The sequence below is a fragment of the Pyxicephalus adspersus genome, chromosome 5 (genome assembly GCF_032062135.1).
Source record: "Pyxicephalus adspersus chromosome 5, UCB_Pads_2.0, whole genome shotgun sequence".
In the NCBI taxonomy this organism is placed as follows: domain Eukaryota; kingdom Metazoa; phylum Chordata; class Amphibia; order Anura; family Pyxicephalidae; genus Pyxicephalus; species Pyxicephalus adspersus.
In genome coordinates, this window is record NC_092862.1 from 52,786,007 (window position 1) to 52,805,276 (window position 19,270).

The 19,270-nt window shown below is 34.7% G+C and overlaps 1 protein-coding gene across 2 annotated transcripts in view; it reads right to left on the reverse strand.

Moving 5' to 3' along the window:
* Nucleotides 1-572: 572 nt before the first annotated feature.
* The window catches only part of NETO1 (neuropilin and tolloid like 1), an 81,516-nt gene continuing 62,818 nt past the window's right edge, over nucleotides 573-19,270 (reverse strand). Inside the window, exons 8-11 of one of the 2 annotated variants that reach the window (XM_072411508.1) lie at nucleotides 11,406-11,519; nucleotides 9,039-9,594; nucleotides 7,764-7,838; nucleotides 573-1,786 (exon numbers count right to left, since the gene is read on the reverse strand). In XM_072411508.1, coding sequence (XP_072267609.1) covers nucleotides 7,778-7,838; nucleotides 9,039-9,594; nucleotides 11,406-11,519 — 731 coding nt within the window. In that variant the 3' untranslated portion in view covers nucleotides 573-1,786; nucleotides 7,764-7,777. Of the gene's footprint in view, nucleotides 1,821-7,763; nucleotides 7,839-9,038; nucleotides 9,595-11,405; nucleotides 11,520-19,270 lie in introns of both variants that reach the window. The other variant, XM_072411507.1, reaches the window with a different exon arrangement.

The following is a 19,270-nucleotide window of genomic DNA, read 5'->3' on the forward strand; positions in this document are numbered from 1 at the left end:
TCATAAAAATTGGTTTTATGATGAATTATTCAAATCAAACACACCTTAAGATTACAAGTAACTTTATTTATTAAATATACTTGTATACTGCTGCTACTCAGCAATATCTTTATGCATATTTCAAATGTTGTAATTGCGTGACAAAGTTTGAAGGCAGGCTTTGACAGATTGCATAGTTACCAGTTAAAAACATGCTTACAGGGATGCCTGTCTCATTTTGCTGTAAATGAAAGCCTGTATGCTAGAACAACTAATAAAGGCTTTTTATGGAAACAAATAAATTTTGAGCATAACTGACAGTGCTGAATCGAAATGTTCACTGCAAGCCTGTGCTTACTGGCAATACCATGGGTCTGCGAGCCCCATCAATCGTACAGTAGGGGTAAGAAGGTTGCAAGTAGGGAAGTAGGGCGGACAATATCCCAAAAAATTCCTCTGAAGGTAAAAAATGAAAACATTGAGTATAGTAATAAATAATTTAGAAGCCCTATGTGGAATTGTTTTAACATTTAATGTAATTTTTATTAGGTATTCTGGTGTTAAGGGATTAAAGGTATCCAGACGAGCAGCAATACATTTTGGAAGTATATTTTAATAGATGTTATGAGATACAATATATTTATTAGTTTACTTAAAAAAATAACATACAAATCAAAGTTATTTTTGTACTTCATTTAGGTTCTTAACACAAATCCATGGAAAAGCTCTTCTTAAAAAATATGCTTACATTTTCCATCACTTAACATGAAAAGAAAAAAAAATGAAATATTCATATATATTACCTTCTGGCTTTCGAGCCTTATCTGTTTACTGATGGTATTAAATTATTGGGTATATAGGAGTCTTTTAAATTCCAAATGATTCTTCATCTTGTTTTAAAGCTCAATACATTTGTTCATTTTGTAAATAGAAACATTATGATTAATTTCTAGGAAATTCTATACATTATTTGATGTACTAATATAACATAGTACGATTTGCAAGCAATAAAAAGGGAGGTAAATAATTAATAATATTAAATTATAATGCATGCTTATTGTTTCATTGTGCAAGGAAACATTACCTTACCTAAGCTTTGAATTTCTAGACTGAAAATAATTTCCACAAATTTTAGCTACCCAAGAAATCTGTATACAGAATGCCAATTTAAATATATTACCAGATGCAGAAAAGCAACAAAGCAAAAACGGCATTGATAACTAAAATAAATAAACACAAATGAAGATAAATCTCTTATTGCCATTGAGAAAAAAAATATGAAAATATTCTCATTTGTATGAATTTTTTATTATTCCAATTGTAGGTGGATGTTGTACTTTTCATTTTTATTCAAATAATTAACTTTAAAAACCATGACTATTTATTTCAAGGAATTAGTAAGATGCAAATTACATACAAATTAATAAAGATTATAAAGAGAAATTAACTATATTTTGCTTCACATCTGTTTTGTTTCATAAAACATAAAATCAAATTTCAGCTCATTAAAGAAAGATACCAAATAATGCTGGGGTATCTGCAATCAGTAACTAGATTCTTCTTCAAGTATCCAGTAAATTTCAAAATGTATTTAAAAACTAAGGAGCACTTGGTGGCCAGCAACCAAATTACAACAAATGTCATTGAGTAGCAGAATCTTCATATTGAGGGTAGGAGTGTCTGAAAGTCCTATTATGTAACAAGGCAGTGGAATGAGTTTAGAACAGAGTCCACTCTCTGAAGATGAATGTGAGAATTTTCTAAAGAGCATAACCATTTGTCTCCTAGAGTAGCAAAAAGTTCTTCTCTGAAAGCAAAACAAATAATTAAAACACTTCCCCCTAAAAGGCAAAAACAGAAATAATCATGTTAACATATAACAGTTTATGATCCATAAAAAGATTGTACAATCACAATGTTTACATAAAACACGCATTCAGTGAGAATAATGAAATCTAATCCATATGGTGATATTAAAGTCACAAAGTGTTTTTAAAATAGCACAGCATTTATAAATCATGAACCACAGATTTACAATCACAGTTATCACTGCTTGTCAAGCCATGCAAAAACAATATTTAACTATAAAAAATATGTCCTGTTATGCAATAAAATAGAACCCCCTCCTAAATAAATGTATATTTGTTCTTTTTAATCATCATTTTTGATTTGTGAGATTTTTCCAGGTCTATGTGTTTCAATGGCAGTAATTCATTCCCACCAGGGAATGTCAGATTCCCTGTTTTAAAATATAGCCCTTTGTGTACATTTTATATTTTAAGCATAAGCAAAATTAACAGAATATTGAAAGATTCTAGCATGACCATCAGCTAATTGAGTGCGTCCTGGTCAATGCAAATCTTCATCAGCCTTATTAGTTAGCTATCTATAAGGCATAGTATGTCACCTTATTTCTAGAAGAGAGGTTTCAGACAATGTCAAACACAAAGAAAGTAGCCAAGACATTGCTGGTTCTTAAAGCAATAAATACTAATGTTGTTTAATCTACCTTAATTTACATCAGGCAAAACATTTTGAAACGGAGAATGATATGAGGTTTTTGTTTGTGCTCTGCAGCTTTATAACACAGAGAAGAAGATATACTTTAACTGTCCCATCCTTGTAACAGTATACTTTGCATTACTTTATATTACTAATTAGTAATATCTTGCTTTTGTTTTACAAGGCGAGAGCCTACTGTTTTTTGGGGGTAAGGGATGTTTATTTTACATATTTCCTGTTATTTCATCATTTTATTATAACTTTATATTGGTATTATAAAAAGCAAAATAATTTAGAGTAATTCAGTTGGAACATTAAGGTGGATCCCACTCTAAACACAAACACATACTATTTGAAAAAAAGAAAAAAAATGTCCAGCATCTATCACCTCATTACACAGAAGATCCGTACACAGAATATTTAGGGACTGAATAACTTCTAAGGGGAACCCCACTTTTTTCATAAAAAACATTACCACCTTTAAGGCATTTCCCTAGCACGGTAAAGCATTTAAACATTTTTAAATATTGACCTTAAAGAAAAGACCCGCTACCTGTTAAATTGTGTCGTTATTCTGCCACTTTTACTGAAATATGTATTTTCCTATAGATACTACTGGAAGGGAATTAGGAAGAATGGAAATAAAAACAAAAAAAGCTGAACATTGGCATAATGGAAATCCATGGCAATCCCAAGCTCACTTTCTTGTGGCTTAACAGACAATTTTTTTGCATGCTTTTGTTTGCCTATTTTTTAAATGAATTTAAACTATGGACATTTTATAAGTGAACATTAGGGTATGCCACAGAAGCCAATCATTCAGAACAGGAGATCAAATGAAAGCACTGGTCCATTTTACTTTAATATTGCTACCAATATAAGAATGTTGTTTTCTCAGATGACCACCATGCGATTATTTAGGTGTACTGTACATTCATCCACCATCAAATGTGTAAATAGATCAAAGGCTTAAATATGTCTCTGCACAAAATTACATCCTGCTTTCATTTCTTTTTGTTTACACGGGGATCAACTCAAATAATGTCACAAGCTTTTTTAGAATGAGCTCTGCCTCCAGGTAGAGAATGTTTTTATTAATATGTTATTATTTATATTATATTATTTTCATTAAACTTCAAAGGGGCAAAATATTACATCAAACTCAAAGTTTCTATAATATCTTGAAAATCAGACTTGACTTTTTATAACAACTTTTAACATGCAGAATTGTGTTGAGATTATTAAACTGTGGGCTATCGAGTAATGAAAAACATACAGGCAGTATTTCTCACTCCATAATGGTGCAATATTTTTCATTATTTCAGTATTTTAATTTTTGCTATTATTTTAAATTGAATGATTACATTTGTGTAGAAGGTCTTTCAAGGACAATAATAATGCACAAAGCACAGTTCTGTGTTTTATTTTATCTTATTTTACTAGTATTAGACAATTATGTCTTGGATATTGTGTGTCTTAATTCAATTGAAACACTGTAGGACAACTATGTATTTACCTCAAAAACAGAACAATTATTTTTTTTTCCTACCCTTACTAACCACTGCCAGCATGACCCTCTACATTTTTATTGGTAATTGAGTTAGTTCCTCTGCTTTTGGCCACTACATTGAATACATCTTGTGGTCTTTATTTTCCTGAGGATTTTTACCCTTTTGCTTCATGAATAGTGAAAACAACACTGAAAAACAAGATCTCCCTTTATAAACACCAGGAACCTCTCACAAACTTCCATATAACTTTTGTTATCTGGTTTTTTGCTTGTTTCACTACAAAGTGGTATTACCACCATATCTCCTTCAGGAAAATCTGCGTCTTCTCCTAACCCCTCTGGCATTCCGATTCTGTCTGTATTTTCACGCAAAAAGCGTTACATTTCTTTGGCATGGAAATTTATTTTCCATCGTAGGCCTATAATTCTTACATAACTCACCAAAATATGTCAAATATTTATTACTTTTAATAATAAACTTTGAATAAAGAAACACTGTTAAAATAATGCTGCATAAAAATACTAAAACATGTAATATAACTTAACAGTAGCATGTATAATATATATATAATGACATTTTATATATATATATATATATATATATATATATATATATATATATATATAGAGAGAGAGAGAGAAAGAGAGAGAGAGAGAGAGAGAGAGGGAGATAGTAAAAAGATTTCTTTGTATTGGATTCAATACAGGTATTTTGTATTGAATCCATCACAAAATTAATTGAATTTCCCGCTGTGCCTACTGCCTGCACCAACGCATGCACCGACCTCACCAGGAAACCCCGGAGAACGTCTCCGCAATCGCCGGCTGAAGATTGAAGGAAGAAAACGTATTCCGAGGACCTAAAAGGAACGAGCAGGATGCCGAGGGACACCAAAGGAACAAGGTAAGTGGGGTTTTTTTATGTTTTTGGCGACCCGAGTGTGACTCAGAATTACTGCTTTTTGCAGGTAAGATCCACCCCAAGTCTCACTCGGGATAACCGCTAGGGGGAGTTAAGGCTGTACTAATCAAAATCACATCTCTCAGTCTGAAAATTGTTATCATAAAGAATTTATATCTATTATATTCTTATATATTTAGAGGAAACCCATGTACTTCACTTATCTAACATAGTTTCTGGTCTGATGAAGCAGAGAAGACTCTGCAAAACACATAAGAGAAACTATCCTGTACATAATAATTATGTTTAAAAATTAAAAGCTAAGTTAAAAAAACTGTTTCTATTACACTGATATTTTAACGCTTTTATATGTTCAAATTTTTGATATTTTTTCATATGTGTAATTATTAAATTTGGAATTTTAACTGTATCCAAGTGTGGTATTATAACTCAAAATAAAACCCCCAATCTTTGGTGCCACAGTATTTTTAATTGAATTAGTACTTGAGTGTCACTTCTCAGTGCCATCACACTTCTATTTAATAAAAGCTTTTTTTTTTTTACATATTTAGGTGCTTTCCTATTCATTAAAATATTCATTATATATATATATATATATATATATATATATATATATATATTGTTTAATGCTTAAAAGTTATTTTTTAATTTAACTCATTTAACTGTATTTTAAATTTTTTAGCCTATCAATTTAGCTGTATTTTAGTACATAGCCATTCAAATCCCCATGCATTGCTTATTTCAAAGTGTTTTTTTTTTAAACTAAGACTCATTCTGACACTTAGTGACCAATTAACTAACGAATGACCAAATCTAAGTTCAAGCGACATGTGAATTCATAACTATACCCCATTATTAATTTCATCAAAACATACCAGCATTTTTTTATTGTATTAATGTTTTTTTCTGTTTACTAGTATTGAGCAATAGTGTGTATAGGGACTATATAGTAATATTTTCTACTATAGTCTAATTCAAATGTTTAATCTAAATAATTTAATTTGTGTTGCAAAAGGTTTAGAAAAAATATTAACATGTAGGCATTTTTTATTACAGTTTTTTTCATTTTTATGTTTAAATACAACTGGTAGTACTGTAGCATGCACTGGAGATTACTTTTCTTCATTTTATTTAAAATAAAATTTTCGGTACTGCCTATAAAAGTAGAATAACATGTTAAACTTGTTAATATTTACTTGTTGTTAATTGTGTCATCAACAGAAGCAAATTAAAAATTATTTGTGCATCAGGGCAGGTCATTGTGGGAAAAAAACGTATGTTCACAGTTCTTGAAGCACCCAAACAAAAACTTGTAATCTAACACCTAAATCTCTACCTATTACATTAAGTAATTTTCTCATCCTTACTGTAACCTTTTGTTACTAACAACCTGTAATATAATTCTACCTGTTGCATCTGATTGTTAGCAAAGCCTAATTACCATAAGCCACTAAAATACAATGGAAGGAGTTATAATACTTATGGTAGCTAGATCTAGTTATCAACTACACATTAATGTGTAGTTGGAGCAATATACCTTATAAAAAGATAAAAAGTAATTATGTAGTAAAACACTGCAATGCTTTGCTAATGTGCTGTGATGTTGAGTAAAAATAAAAATCAGTCTGTGACTAATAGTGGTCAATTCTTTAATTAACACCTTATCCATGAAGTACTAAGAGAGAAATCAAGAGGACCTCAGCAAAGTTTTAGATAGGCCCCTTGGAAGGACCTTGGGTCCATTGCATTTTCTGTACATACCAAGAATTTTCCAGTCTGAAATGAACAGCTAAGCAGTTTACTACATTCCTAGCATCTTTTTCGACTTCCCCGCTTCCATTTAGTGTTTTTTACCACTGAAAAGGGCAGGGAGAAAATGCAAGGACAGCAGCTTGCAGTTAGTAATTACATAAAGTAATAGTGAGGATGGAAGCCACATGGCCCATTCCTCATCTGCTGACCAGCTCCCGTTTTGGTTCCCCATCCCCATGACCAGGGAAGGCAGAGGTGGTCATTATGTCCTTGCTTTAGAGGGGAAATGTCCATAAGAGTTTGTGAGAAAGCCTTTAAATAGTCATATTCCAAATGAGGCTAACAATGGAGGCTTCAGTGTTCTGAGACTAACTCTATGTCCAGCCAGATATAGCTAAAGATTTTCTTCCACAATATTTTGTATGGGCTTTATATCTGATGATAACACTCATCAAAACTTTTGACACAAACCAATATAGAAGATGCCATAAATTTACCATTCTCTGGCTTCCCTAAACCTGACAAATACCTTGACTAGTTTAAAAAGGCACACAGAATAATGTATTGTGCCATTTTCTGCTTTGGAGACATTAAACCCAAAACGTTTTAAACAGCTGACATGTTCACTGTAATCACTCACACACAGATCTAAGACAAATGGCCTGATTTAATAACGTTTTCCAAGGCTGGAGAGGATACACTTTCATCAGTGAAGCTAGATCTGGTCCAGGATTGAAAATATTTGCTAACAAATAGCAAATGACTTTTCCAGGTTTACTAGATCACCCAGCTACACTGATAAAAGTGCATCCTCTCCAGCCTTGAAGAGCTTTATTAAATCTTGTAAAAGGAAAAAACTTGCTAAAGTTTTTGAAAGGTGAACCAGCTGATGGATGCCTTAGCCTAGTTTTCAGTAATCAGTTTACATGTGCATACCTTGTGAGTAAACACACATTCAAAAAAAGCTGCATTCCAATTTTCCAGAACACTAAAAACACTAAACTGCATCATTTCTTTTCATGCATAGGTGTTAGTGATCATTTAATGTAGTTAGGTAAAATGCAATAAATTAAGACATGCTACATAGTTTAGACTTACCTTTAGTTTGCTTCTCATACTCTAGTTGTGTTGTATTCAGTTTCATGTTTGTTTAGAGACCCAATGAGGCAGAACCTGGAATGTTATGGCTATTTCACTCATTATGTTTGCATAAAACGGATTACATTCAGGGATGTTTAGATTAGTGAATCACACACCACAAAACACACTGGCATGCAACACACTTAAAGAAGAGAGGAGTTTTTAAGAGATAAGTGGTTTTAATGTGCAAAAAAAGAATGTAGTGCATGTGAACAAACACAGAAGCACAAATATGCATGCACTACAAACACGGAAAACATACAAAAATTGCTATAACATCCAATGATTTATGGAAAGGTAACTTCTATTGTACTGTAAAGTCATTTATTAAACATTGCATATAAAAAATGGTTTTTCACCAAATAGTCCTGCTAGTTTTCTTAATAAATTGTAAGACAGAACCATGTACTAAAGTGCAATCTAAATTCTAAAATGTTTTATTTTCTATTACTTTAAAGATCACTAAATTGAAAAATTTAAAAACACGCACACATATCTAAATGTGTGTGTATGTGTGTCGAGTGGGAAGAAATTGTAGGTGGTTGGCAGCCCATGTATTGTGACCCAACTCTTCAGTAACCACCCAAAATCAGCCGGGTGGTTTCTGAAAAGAGCCGGGTGCTACGCATGGCTAAAAGGGGCTGGGGAGAACACTGGAACTTATTTGTGAACTATGCTAACTTATTATTTCAGTATTACTAACGTTTCCAGTTAAAAAGAAAGAAAAGTTACTAGCACTTTCTTTAACGTGTTTCAATGATTTATTGTTAAAAACTTTGTAACTAGGGAAAATAGACAATGTTTCAGGGTCTTGCAAGGGTTCCTTTCCTTGATATACTCAGTGTTATTGAGTCACTCTAAAGGTGGGACCCTTGGGTATTTTTGTCATAGCTGTGGTGAGTTTTTTCACAATAAATCAATATAGTGGAGTATTAGTGACTTCTCATGTTGCATTCAATCCAAGTACTCTGTACTTGATGTACTAGCTGAACACTGTAGGGACTGTGCAGCCTAAAACTAGCTGTGCAGCTTTTAAACATAAAAACTTTTGTGTGCTTATTCTAATTGTATTACAGTAGCTGATTTTTTTTTTTTTTTTTTTTAAAGCTCAAAAATGTAATAAACTAAGTGATGCAAAAAGGAAAATGATGCAACATAAAAGATAGTAATTTTTTTGCAGATAACAACAAGTCCTTAAATAAAAGTCTTTATCAAAAATGTATTGATACTGACCGCTGGACAGATTTGTCATGCCTCGACAGCCTGTGGCTAGTGGTGGGGACTTCCTCAATTTCATCAATGTCACATGTATCTGCTGCATCCTGTGAATAACTATGCTTCATTACAAGAATGTTTCTTCTGTTCATAGGTTGTAAACTGGGCTTAGCAGGTGGGTTTGGAGTGTCTGGTAGTACGGTAGGCTCCCTTGTGCTAAGGTTACTACGACTGCCCTTAGCGCTAGTCAGTGATCCACAGTGATGGTCGTGAATGCATTTTGAAGATGATCTCCGTAATTTATGGTAGTTCTCAAAATCTTCTGTGACATCAGCAATGTCTGCTGGAGCTCCTGTACCTCTAAGAGTGCATAACTCATAATGCGGAGGTTCAAACACCTCCTGGAATACTGTTTGGTCAAACTCTGCTTTCCTTTGGATGTACTTCTTACGAGGCTGTTTGATCTGTACAATGACAGATATTATAATGAGGATGATGACAATGCAAGAGGAGATGCCAATAACTGTCCCACTAGTATTGGTAAGCTGGTCAAAAAGACTTGATTTTCGTTTTTCTGCAAAATAAAAATATTTTATAAACAACTAAAAACAATTTTTTTTTATATAGTTAGCAAATACATGGCTAAAGGAAGCAAGTATTTAAAGAATATCTAAAGCCATGTTTTTATTAAAAGAAAGAAAGTGAAGGAAACCCCTCTTACACAGTTGTCAGTAGAACAACTTTACTCTATTAAAAGATTTTTCCTCTATTCCTGTTCTAGTGTCAACTAGTGTCAGATAACAGAAACTGTTGATCCAGGGAACATCCAACTGTCTCGGAGAATCAAGAAGGATTTTTTCCCCCAGTTGGAGTAAATTGTAACAGGGTTTTTTTGCCTTCCTCTGGATCATCCATGTCCATAGGGTTTTATATCTGGGATATATTTATTTTCCTAGAGGTTGAACTTGATGGACTTATGTCTTTTTTCAACCTGACTTACTATGTAACTATGTAACTTACAATAACGGACAGGTCTGCTGATCAGTGATTTCCCATATAGTTAATGCTCTCACGTTGTCCCAACCACTGTGGTCTGTGTTATTTAGTGTAAGCGGACTATATTGAGGGTGAATGCAGCAAACATCTGCAACATTCACTGCCTAGTGAAACCTTATAGTCTCTTATAGATAATAAGAGTACCCTGTGTGACACCTTCTACACACAGACATCACCTGCAGGGAGGAAATGGGAAAGATGCAGGGGAAATTAACTCTAACTCCACTGTTCAGGTTGCAAAGTGATGCAACTTCCTGAACTTTGGCAAGTCGGCGGCATCTCCCCTCCTGACTTCTCCCCATGATGATGAGGTCTATGAGGTTCCTATTATTAGTAGCATGGCACTCAATTTGAGACCACCAGCAGCATGATTTGCCACTGTAGTCATCATCAGTAGCTCAATGACACCAAGGCTCCCCTGACTCCCATGCCTCAGGGGAGGTGCTCACCTTGCCAACCACTAGACACACCTCTAAGATCTACCAGCAATAAAAGAAGCAGTTACTTTTGATGATGTATTTTTCTGTTTCTGATTGTCTTATCCAATAAGCACCAATTATAAAGACTTTTGGAAAGGGATCATACAGTTTAGTTTATAGTTTCTCAGCTAGAAACTTATTGGCAATGCATTTCTATTAGTTGGCCAACAGGTTCAACAACTGCTGTGAATTATGACACAATGGGCCTTAATTAAAAAAGCTTGCGAAGGCGGGAGAGGTTACACTTTCATACGTGAAGCTGGGTGATCCAACAAACCTGGAATAGATTTCCTAAAAGTTGTTTGCTATTTGTTAGGAAATGTTTTCAATTGTGGGCCAGATCCATTTTGGGTTTCCTGTATCAGCCAGCTTCACTGATGGAAGTGTAACTTTTCCAGCCCTGGAGAGATTTAACAAATCAGGGCCAATGGGTGTATTTTAAAAGGAAACTAGGGCAAACTTTGGGATCCAATCATCCACTGTAGCAGTGATTACAAGCTACAGAGAGGAATGAATTTATTGGAATACTGCTTATCCTCTCTTTTCAAGCAAAGAAGCAGGGGGTGTGTCACAGTCCTGAAATTGCTGTTTGGTAGCGGTGGTTTGATTTAAAATAGAATACCAAAGAATTTGGTGGCTAAAATGCAAGCAGTATAGGCAATCAATATTTTAGGATAGGATATGATGGGATATGACAGGTACATAAACACGAAGACGCAGTCATATGTCTGAAAGTTCAAAGTTTGTCTCACAATCTCTGACATTTTTATCACAATTCAAACAGGATAGTGATTCATAATCATTTACAGTATATAAATTTCTTTGTGCAATCAATGTAGCATTTTTTTACCTTTGCAGTGGTTTTCATCCCAAGGGTATACACAGTTCTGAACTCCATTGCAGACCAATGTATTATTAATGCACATATTACTATGACAAAAAAATGAATTTGCTTCACATGGAGCTAGAAAAAAAAAAGAAACAGAACATAATGATTTAGATTTCATTAGGCATTTTTGTTTTTTATACCAAGAATAAAACGATTCCTATATTGAATTTTCACAAAGAGTTTATAAATGTACCTTCAAATGGCAAAACCTGATCCTATGAAACAAACTATAGGTTTATACACCAGTACTTATGTATTTAAATACCAAAGTCTTGTACAGTCTTAAGCACCAGAGTATCAGGTCTTAACAAGGAAACCATTCCCCAGCAAGAACAAGGTAGTAAATATGGAGCAGTCAGACAATCTGAGCTGATATCAAGCCAGAAAATAGTAAATGTCACCACAAAGTACTAGATAAATCAGGTTAAGCCGGTAGATTGGGCAATCCATAACAAGTTCAGGAGTAAGCAGGGATTAGTAAAAATCAGCATTTTGTTTTGTTTTTTTTTTTCACAAAAACATGTTTTATAAGCCAACAAGGGTTAATTTTTCACTATTGTGCTATCACTGTGTGTCATAGGGACACATCAAAGCAATACAGACATTCTATTTGTACTACCAAGCCTGGATGGACAAATTGGGCAACAATGAGAAAGAGGAGGAAAACTGTTCAACGCAAAAAGCCTCTTTGCCCAATGCAATGTGGACCTCCAACCATAAAAGGGTTACTAAGCATGTAGACCTGGCAGAGATGCCTACACAGAAATAAAGTGATATTTATTGATCCCATGTCCCAGACACATGACTTGAATGTGGGATAGGCAGGTGCACATCTTTTTACTGCCCAGGTACAAGTGTAGGCATCACACAAGAGCAGGGACCAAGAACTGAAGAAGCTGAAGGGTCCGCCAGCCTTGCCAGCAGAGGGACTTAACCTCCTGAGCGTTACACTGAGGTCTAGATTTCTGTACCAAAAGTGATCCACTGTTTTTCATGAAATTTTTTTATTTAAATTGTAGACCTGTAACTTACAGAAATATGTCCGAACAGGGGTCTAGTAGATATTATGAATATAAAAAATGTTTGAAACACACAATCATTTAAAAAAAAAAATTACTTTTAATAAAATTAAAGGAAAAACTCAAAAATCAGCTTAAACATGACTACATAAACAAAGCTTGAAGCCATGGCAGGGGGGGTCAGGCAGGCGGTGATGTCCAGGTCCAGGCAGAGATGTCAGAGTCCAAGCAGAGGTCAAAGCAGGCGGAGATGTCAGAGTCCAGGCAGAGGTCAGGGCAGGCGGCAGGCAGAGATGTCGGAGTCCAGGCAGAGGTCAAAGCAGGCAGCAAATGGTCAAAATTAGGCGAAGATCAGCAAAGGTAAGATAAGACACAGTGTTATACACTAGCCATCCAGGGAATAAGTGGCAATTTTTAAAACTTTGATTCTGTATTTATTGGGGTTTGTTTTTTTGATTGGATACGGGAGTTTGTATCCAATCCAATACAAAATAAGAATTTGAATTTCCAAGTTATTTACTTTTATTTTATTTTTTTTTTTATTTTTTTGTATTGGATTGGATACAAGAGTTTGTATTCAATCCAATATAAAATGAGCGTTTGAATTTACCAGTTATGTACTTTGTATTAATTTTATATTATTTTGTATTGGATTGGATACGCAAGTTTGTATCCAATCAAATACAAAATATAAATTTGAATTTCCAAGTTATTTACTTTTATTTTTTTTTAATCTTTTGTATTGGATTGGATACGGGAGTTTGTATCCAATCCAATACAAAATGACAGTTTGAATTTACCAATTACACACTTTGTAGTTATTTGAATTATTTTGTATTGGATTGAATACAGGAGTTTGTATTGAATCCAATACAAAATGAATGAATGAGTTTCTAAATTTCCCGCACATGCGCCGACGTCATCACGCACGCAAGGAGGAGCCGTCCGTTTTTTTTTTCTCCCTTCAGAGATCATCCGGCGTTGGAACGAGAAGGACGTGGAACGATCAGCGGGACCAGGTAAGATGCCGGGCGGCGGAACACAAGATGCCGGCCGGCATCTTACCTGTCCCGCTGGCACCCGACGCTGGAGAGGGAGATCGACGGACGACGCTGGACGGAGGACGACGCTGGAATATGAAAACGACGCTGGATGAGCACAGGGGGACCAGGTAAGTATGGATGGGAAAAATCTCGGGGTTAACCATCCTAGCCATTTTTTTTTTGCCCGAACGAAGGTCGGGCTTAATGGCTAGGTGGTTAAATGAAAAAGTAAGCAATAACTTGTTTATACCTAAAGAGGTGTGTATGAACATTACATACTACTGACCCCTGCACTCTGTTACATACTTCAGACACTTACACTATAGTGCTACACACAGCTGTTATATGCGTTCCATGCTACTGACCTCTGCACTCTACATCACGCACCTGACCCCTGAATTCTTTGTAACATACTGATTGAATACTTCATTGAGGGCCACCCCCTTCTTTGAAAACTCTGCATTTTCCAAAATGGATTCAACCTTCCAGGGCAAGGGTCAGGCTTTAGTCTGATTAGCCTATGCAGTTGGGGGGAACTGGGACATGGGGAGAGACATAGGGTATTTTAAAAACCACGTTCATGTTTTTTGTTTTTATCTCATTTCAGGGTTAAGGTAGAATTGGTAGCGTATTTCTCTACTCATTTGTTATGTGTTGCCAGAATGAAAAATATATCTGGTGTCTGGATGGGGTTTTTCTACCTTAGCGGCAGATTTCCTTGTGCAAAAGATTTTGCAAGCATGTAGGGTTAGAAGGCAGCAAAGTCAAGTTTGCATAAAGTCACTTTATAAACCAAAAATTGGCAAACCTTTGTTAAAATGTGTGTTGCTTGATCATGGGGGAAAATAAAAACATTTAACATACGTAATCAAAACTAACCATTATAATGCCTCAAACTGCAGCAGTACTGTTAGTTGATACTCTTTGAATATAATAAAAGTGCAAGACCTGATATTAACAGCAGATGGCAGTATTTGATCACAATGCAATATTTTATCAAACCATAATATACACAGCTATGCAGTGTGATGTGTTTTTTCTTTCATGTAATAAATAAACTTTAACAGTAAATATATGCTGATATTGAATTTAAATTGACTGTAACATTTGAAAGTAAGTTTTTATCTGGATGCATAGGTGCTATTAAGCATAGGTGCTATTAACACATATACCACTAAAATATATACAGTGTATATATATATATATATATATATATACACACACACACATATACACACGCATAAAAACTTTACAAAAGTTACAGAAAAATACCAATTTTATGAAAATTACAGAGTTACTGGGGTGCTGAGATTTCTTTGCTATATTTAAAAAGAACACAATTCCTTTCAGGAATACAAGGCTGCATTCAAGTCTTTGTGTATTATTATGCATTTTATTGTGTAACTTATACTCAGCAATCTTTTTGCAAGGAAGCAATGTGTGATACAAATTAATTAGAGCACCTGTTTTTTTTTTATTTCAAATGAATGTGGGTTTAGGTATTTAAATACATTTTCTTAAAATGTCCCTGCAATGCAGCATTGATGTCTCTGCACAGGCTCCACTGAAAAGAAAGGAAATGTGAATATAGAAGAGGACTTTTGAGCATTTGCTAATTATCACTGGAAAAGCGTGTTAGCTCCAAGGGCTCTACAAAACAGGAAATCAGACATTCCCTCGTGGGAATCTTCCAGGTGTATGTGTTTCAATGGCAGAAATTGATCCTCACCAGGGAATGTTTGAGAGAATGTCAGATTCCCTGTTTTATAAATAAAGCCCTAAGTGTTGGTAGATTACACTGTCCATATTGTTTTCAACAGGGTTTAAATGTTTCATTTTTTATCAAGTATCAAAAATGACATAAATGAATCTGTATGAATATATGACATAACGAACTGTACTTTTCTGTATTTTTAATTCAAATAATACATAGAAATCGGATATTTAATGCTAAAAGGTAGTCTGGCTTGTCAATTTAAAATTTATTGCACAGGCAAACAAAATTCCCCACATGCAGCAAGTCTGCAAAGGCATTACATTTTAAAATATCAAATAAAGAACAAAAGTATTGCATTATCCTAAATGTCAATATGTGAAATGATCAAGATTTCATTGACAAAACACAATAAATCAAAAAGGAAAATCAAATAAACTTTAAGTGGATATGCAATAACATTTTTAAAACAAAATAGAACAATCATCTAAACACAGAAAAAAAGAATACTAGTTCAGATTGAAAATGTACAAGATTTCAGTTTTAGATGTTAAAGCGGAACTAAACTTAAAAAAAAAATTCCACAGATCCCTCATGTCCTCGATTGGATCCCACGTGGTCCTGTAATCTTCCTTCGTACAGTCGTGGAGAAAGCGTTGGGTGCTGCCATCTTTCTCTGTTATCTTTCGGCTACGTCACCAGATATCGCACTGCAAAGGCGTAAAATCTGGTGATATAGTCTGCTGTAAGGGGAAAAAAAGAGTGACGATCTTGCTGTGCATGTGTGAGATCGGCAATTTCCCTTCCAATGAGCAGCCAGCTTCTGGGAGACATGACTTGAGAATTCCAGGAGGCTCTGCGCTCCCATTCTGGCTTTATTGCAGTGATAAAGACAGAGGGGTAGAGCCTGTAAAAAAAAAAAGATGATGATTTTTACTTTACATAAAGGGTTGACTACCCTTTTATGTAAAGTAAATATTTTGGTGATAGGTCCGCTTTAAAACAAGTTACCCACCAAATTTTAAAGAGGATCACATTTTTTACATATCATAAAAGGTATGTAACCCTAGGTATAATATTTAATTATATATTAAGGTATAATATTTAATTATATTTAATTTTTTTAGGGAGGACTCCTCCCTTTTTTTCTTTACCACTGTGGTAGTGAAGACTGAATGGGTTACATATGTATACCAGGAATCTGCTCCTTCTGTGCATCCCATATCATGGGCATGTGCAGAAGGGGCTTTTGTGGTATGTAGAAAAAAAAGTGTTTCATGCCTGCACAGTTCAAGATCAGGTGACGGAAGCCAGTGGAAGAAGATGACTGCATCTGCTGTCCAAAAGAAGAGGGAAGACGGGACAGCCCAGGACCTAATGGACCAGAGGGATCAAGGGCTTTACACCTGTGAAGTTTTTTTTTTTTTGTTTTGTCTTTTGGGGCTGAAAGTTTCGCTTTAATGTTATGCTATTGCCCTATTTTCAATATACTGAGACCAACCATGTTACAAATAGGATTACTGGCGTCAGCTAGCCAACTAGTAGTTAAATTGCCAATCAGATATAGTTCACCCTATAAAATCACAAAATTACACACACCCACAAAAAATCTATTCATACATTTTACTGATTACTTGTTTGCTAACAATAGATCTGTGTTTACCCAAGCAAGCCTAACTGAGCTACTGATGAATTTCCCAGTGTATCTATTGGTTCAATAGTCCTAATGTCAATTTCAAGATATTTCACCAGTCTAAGTGCTTCACTTACTATGATAAATGTATCTCTCCAGAAATCTCAGAGTCTCTTAAAATTCAAAGCATGGTGCTTTGCATTACCTTTAGACCATGCTATTTAAAGTGCAATTTCTTCTAAATAAATTAAATTTCTTGGGTGCAGTTGGCATGGTTAAATCTGTCCAGTCTTTCCTTCTGTCTGGTACCCCTACAGAGTGGACATGTGTCCAAAGTTACTCCCCTGGCTGTGATAAGCCAGTCATAACTAACTACTTTATCTACTGTAGCCAGTAGATAAATATTGAAACCTCAGTTATCAGATATAAAAATACTTGTAAGCCTTCTATTGTTTTGAGGTTAATACTATATGGTTGTTAGGATAAGCTTATGGAGAATACATAGTGCCTGATTTATTAAAGCTCTACAAGCTTGGAGAAGATAGACAATTGTAGGTGAACCTGGGTAATTCAGCAAATGTGGAATGGATCTGCTCCAGGATTAAAAATTTTTCCCCTCTAACATCAAATTATTTTTAGGAATTCCATTCCAGATTTGCTAGATAATCCGGGTTCTTCCACAGTCCTGGAGATGTTTTTTAAATCATGTCCAATATGTCATTTGTAGTATGTAGACACCTACGTACATTAGACCCTGTCCCAAGTATATTCTTGGATTGTAGCAGCAATACTAAAGCCCTAGGAAGAAACTTATACAAACTTCCATACAGATCCCATCATTTGTGGGAAATAAATATAGTACTGATAATCAATAGCGCTGACCACATGGTCAGGTCTTCTCAAAGGCACTTTCACTTACATTAATCCCTAACTCCCTCTTCCATCTATGCCTTCATTCTTCTCTCCATTTCTCCCTTTTCTATCTGTCCAACTAACCATTTCCCGAACATTACAACTCTAACTCCATCAACTGACCCTATATATGTATTTTAATTTAATTATAAAAAATAAACATTTCCTCCAGAACCAATTTATGTTAACGAAGTTGGCACCGATATGCAAACGCAATGTTCTTCAGCCCTGTAAATTAATAAGACACAGGCAGTTAAATCTTCTTCAATCAAATGTTTGCTATTAATGACATCACCTTTTTCTTTTAATTAGACAACAGCCCTCAACTCAAGAATGCAAAAACACTTGGCATTATTTCCCTTCCTGTTATGTTCTCCATAATACTGCAATGTTCTAAATTGATTCTGCCTCGTAAAACACAAGCAGATGTTTCATGTAAAACTAAATTCTTAACTTATCAGAAGCATAGCTAGACATGTTAAGGTTATTTATGGACACCCTTACATTGAAACTTCAACATTTTTTTCCTGTGCCTCACTGCCTTTATGTCTCCTTCCAAGAGATGAGTTACAAAAATTCAAGAAAATTTGATTTTCAAGGTCAACACAAAAAAAAATCACAATAAAAACCTGACTTTAGAGATTTGTTTTTTTATGGCTACACAATGTTTATCAAATTGTTAGGTTTCTATACATGGTAGGAAAATAGTTTTTTGTTACTGACTTGTCTCACACTTTGGATGGTAAAGTTGCCTAAGTCAAAGGCTGCATACACATACACATACACATAATCAATTATTGTCGCGGAAAACTATCTTTATGATTGTTTCTAGTGACAAAAAGGTAAACCAACAAGCACTGTACATACAGCACCATTCTGTTCAATGGAGAGGGGAATGGGGCATAACGAGGAAGCAACACCGCACTGTTCACTCTCCTTTCTTTCACTTTTTATTGTGGTCATTCATCATTGGTTTCCCATAGATCAGGAACATCATCGGGTGACCCTACGTACACATTCGTCAGATTCTCGCCCAAGATGGGCCTGACCATATGTATTGGGCAAGAATAATCTGATGTGTGTACGTAGTCTTCATTTTCTACAGAGTAGATAAGATGCATCCCCAGTACTATCCACTACCATCTGCACACCAGCATCATAAATGTCTACTTTGATCTTATTTTTCATGGAAGGAGCTTCTAGAAGAGAGAAAAGTGACAGAATTTAGTACAAATAAGTTACAGATACAAATGCAGCAAATATTTGTGACAGTTTTAATGCAGTTTTACCCTGCTCTAAAAAAACTTCTGGCTCATTCCAAGAGAAATTTGAAAGCACAGCAATAGTGATTGATGATCATACAATTGAGGGTATGACTGGTAATAGTGAAATCGTACTATAAAGAATATATATAAAGTTTTCCTCAATTTGGGATCTTGCCAACCCTTGATCGGCATATGAACCAACAAAACAAAATAAAGACGGTGGGTTTTTTTTTTGGCAAA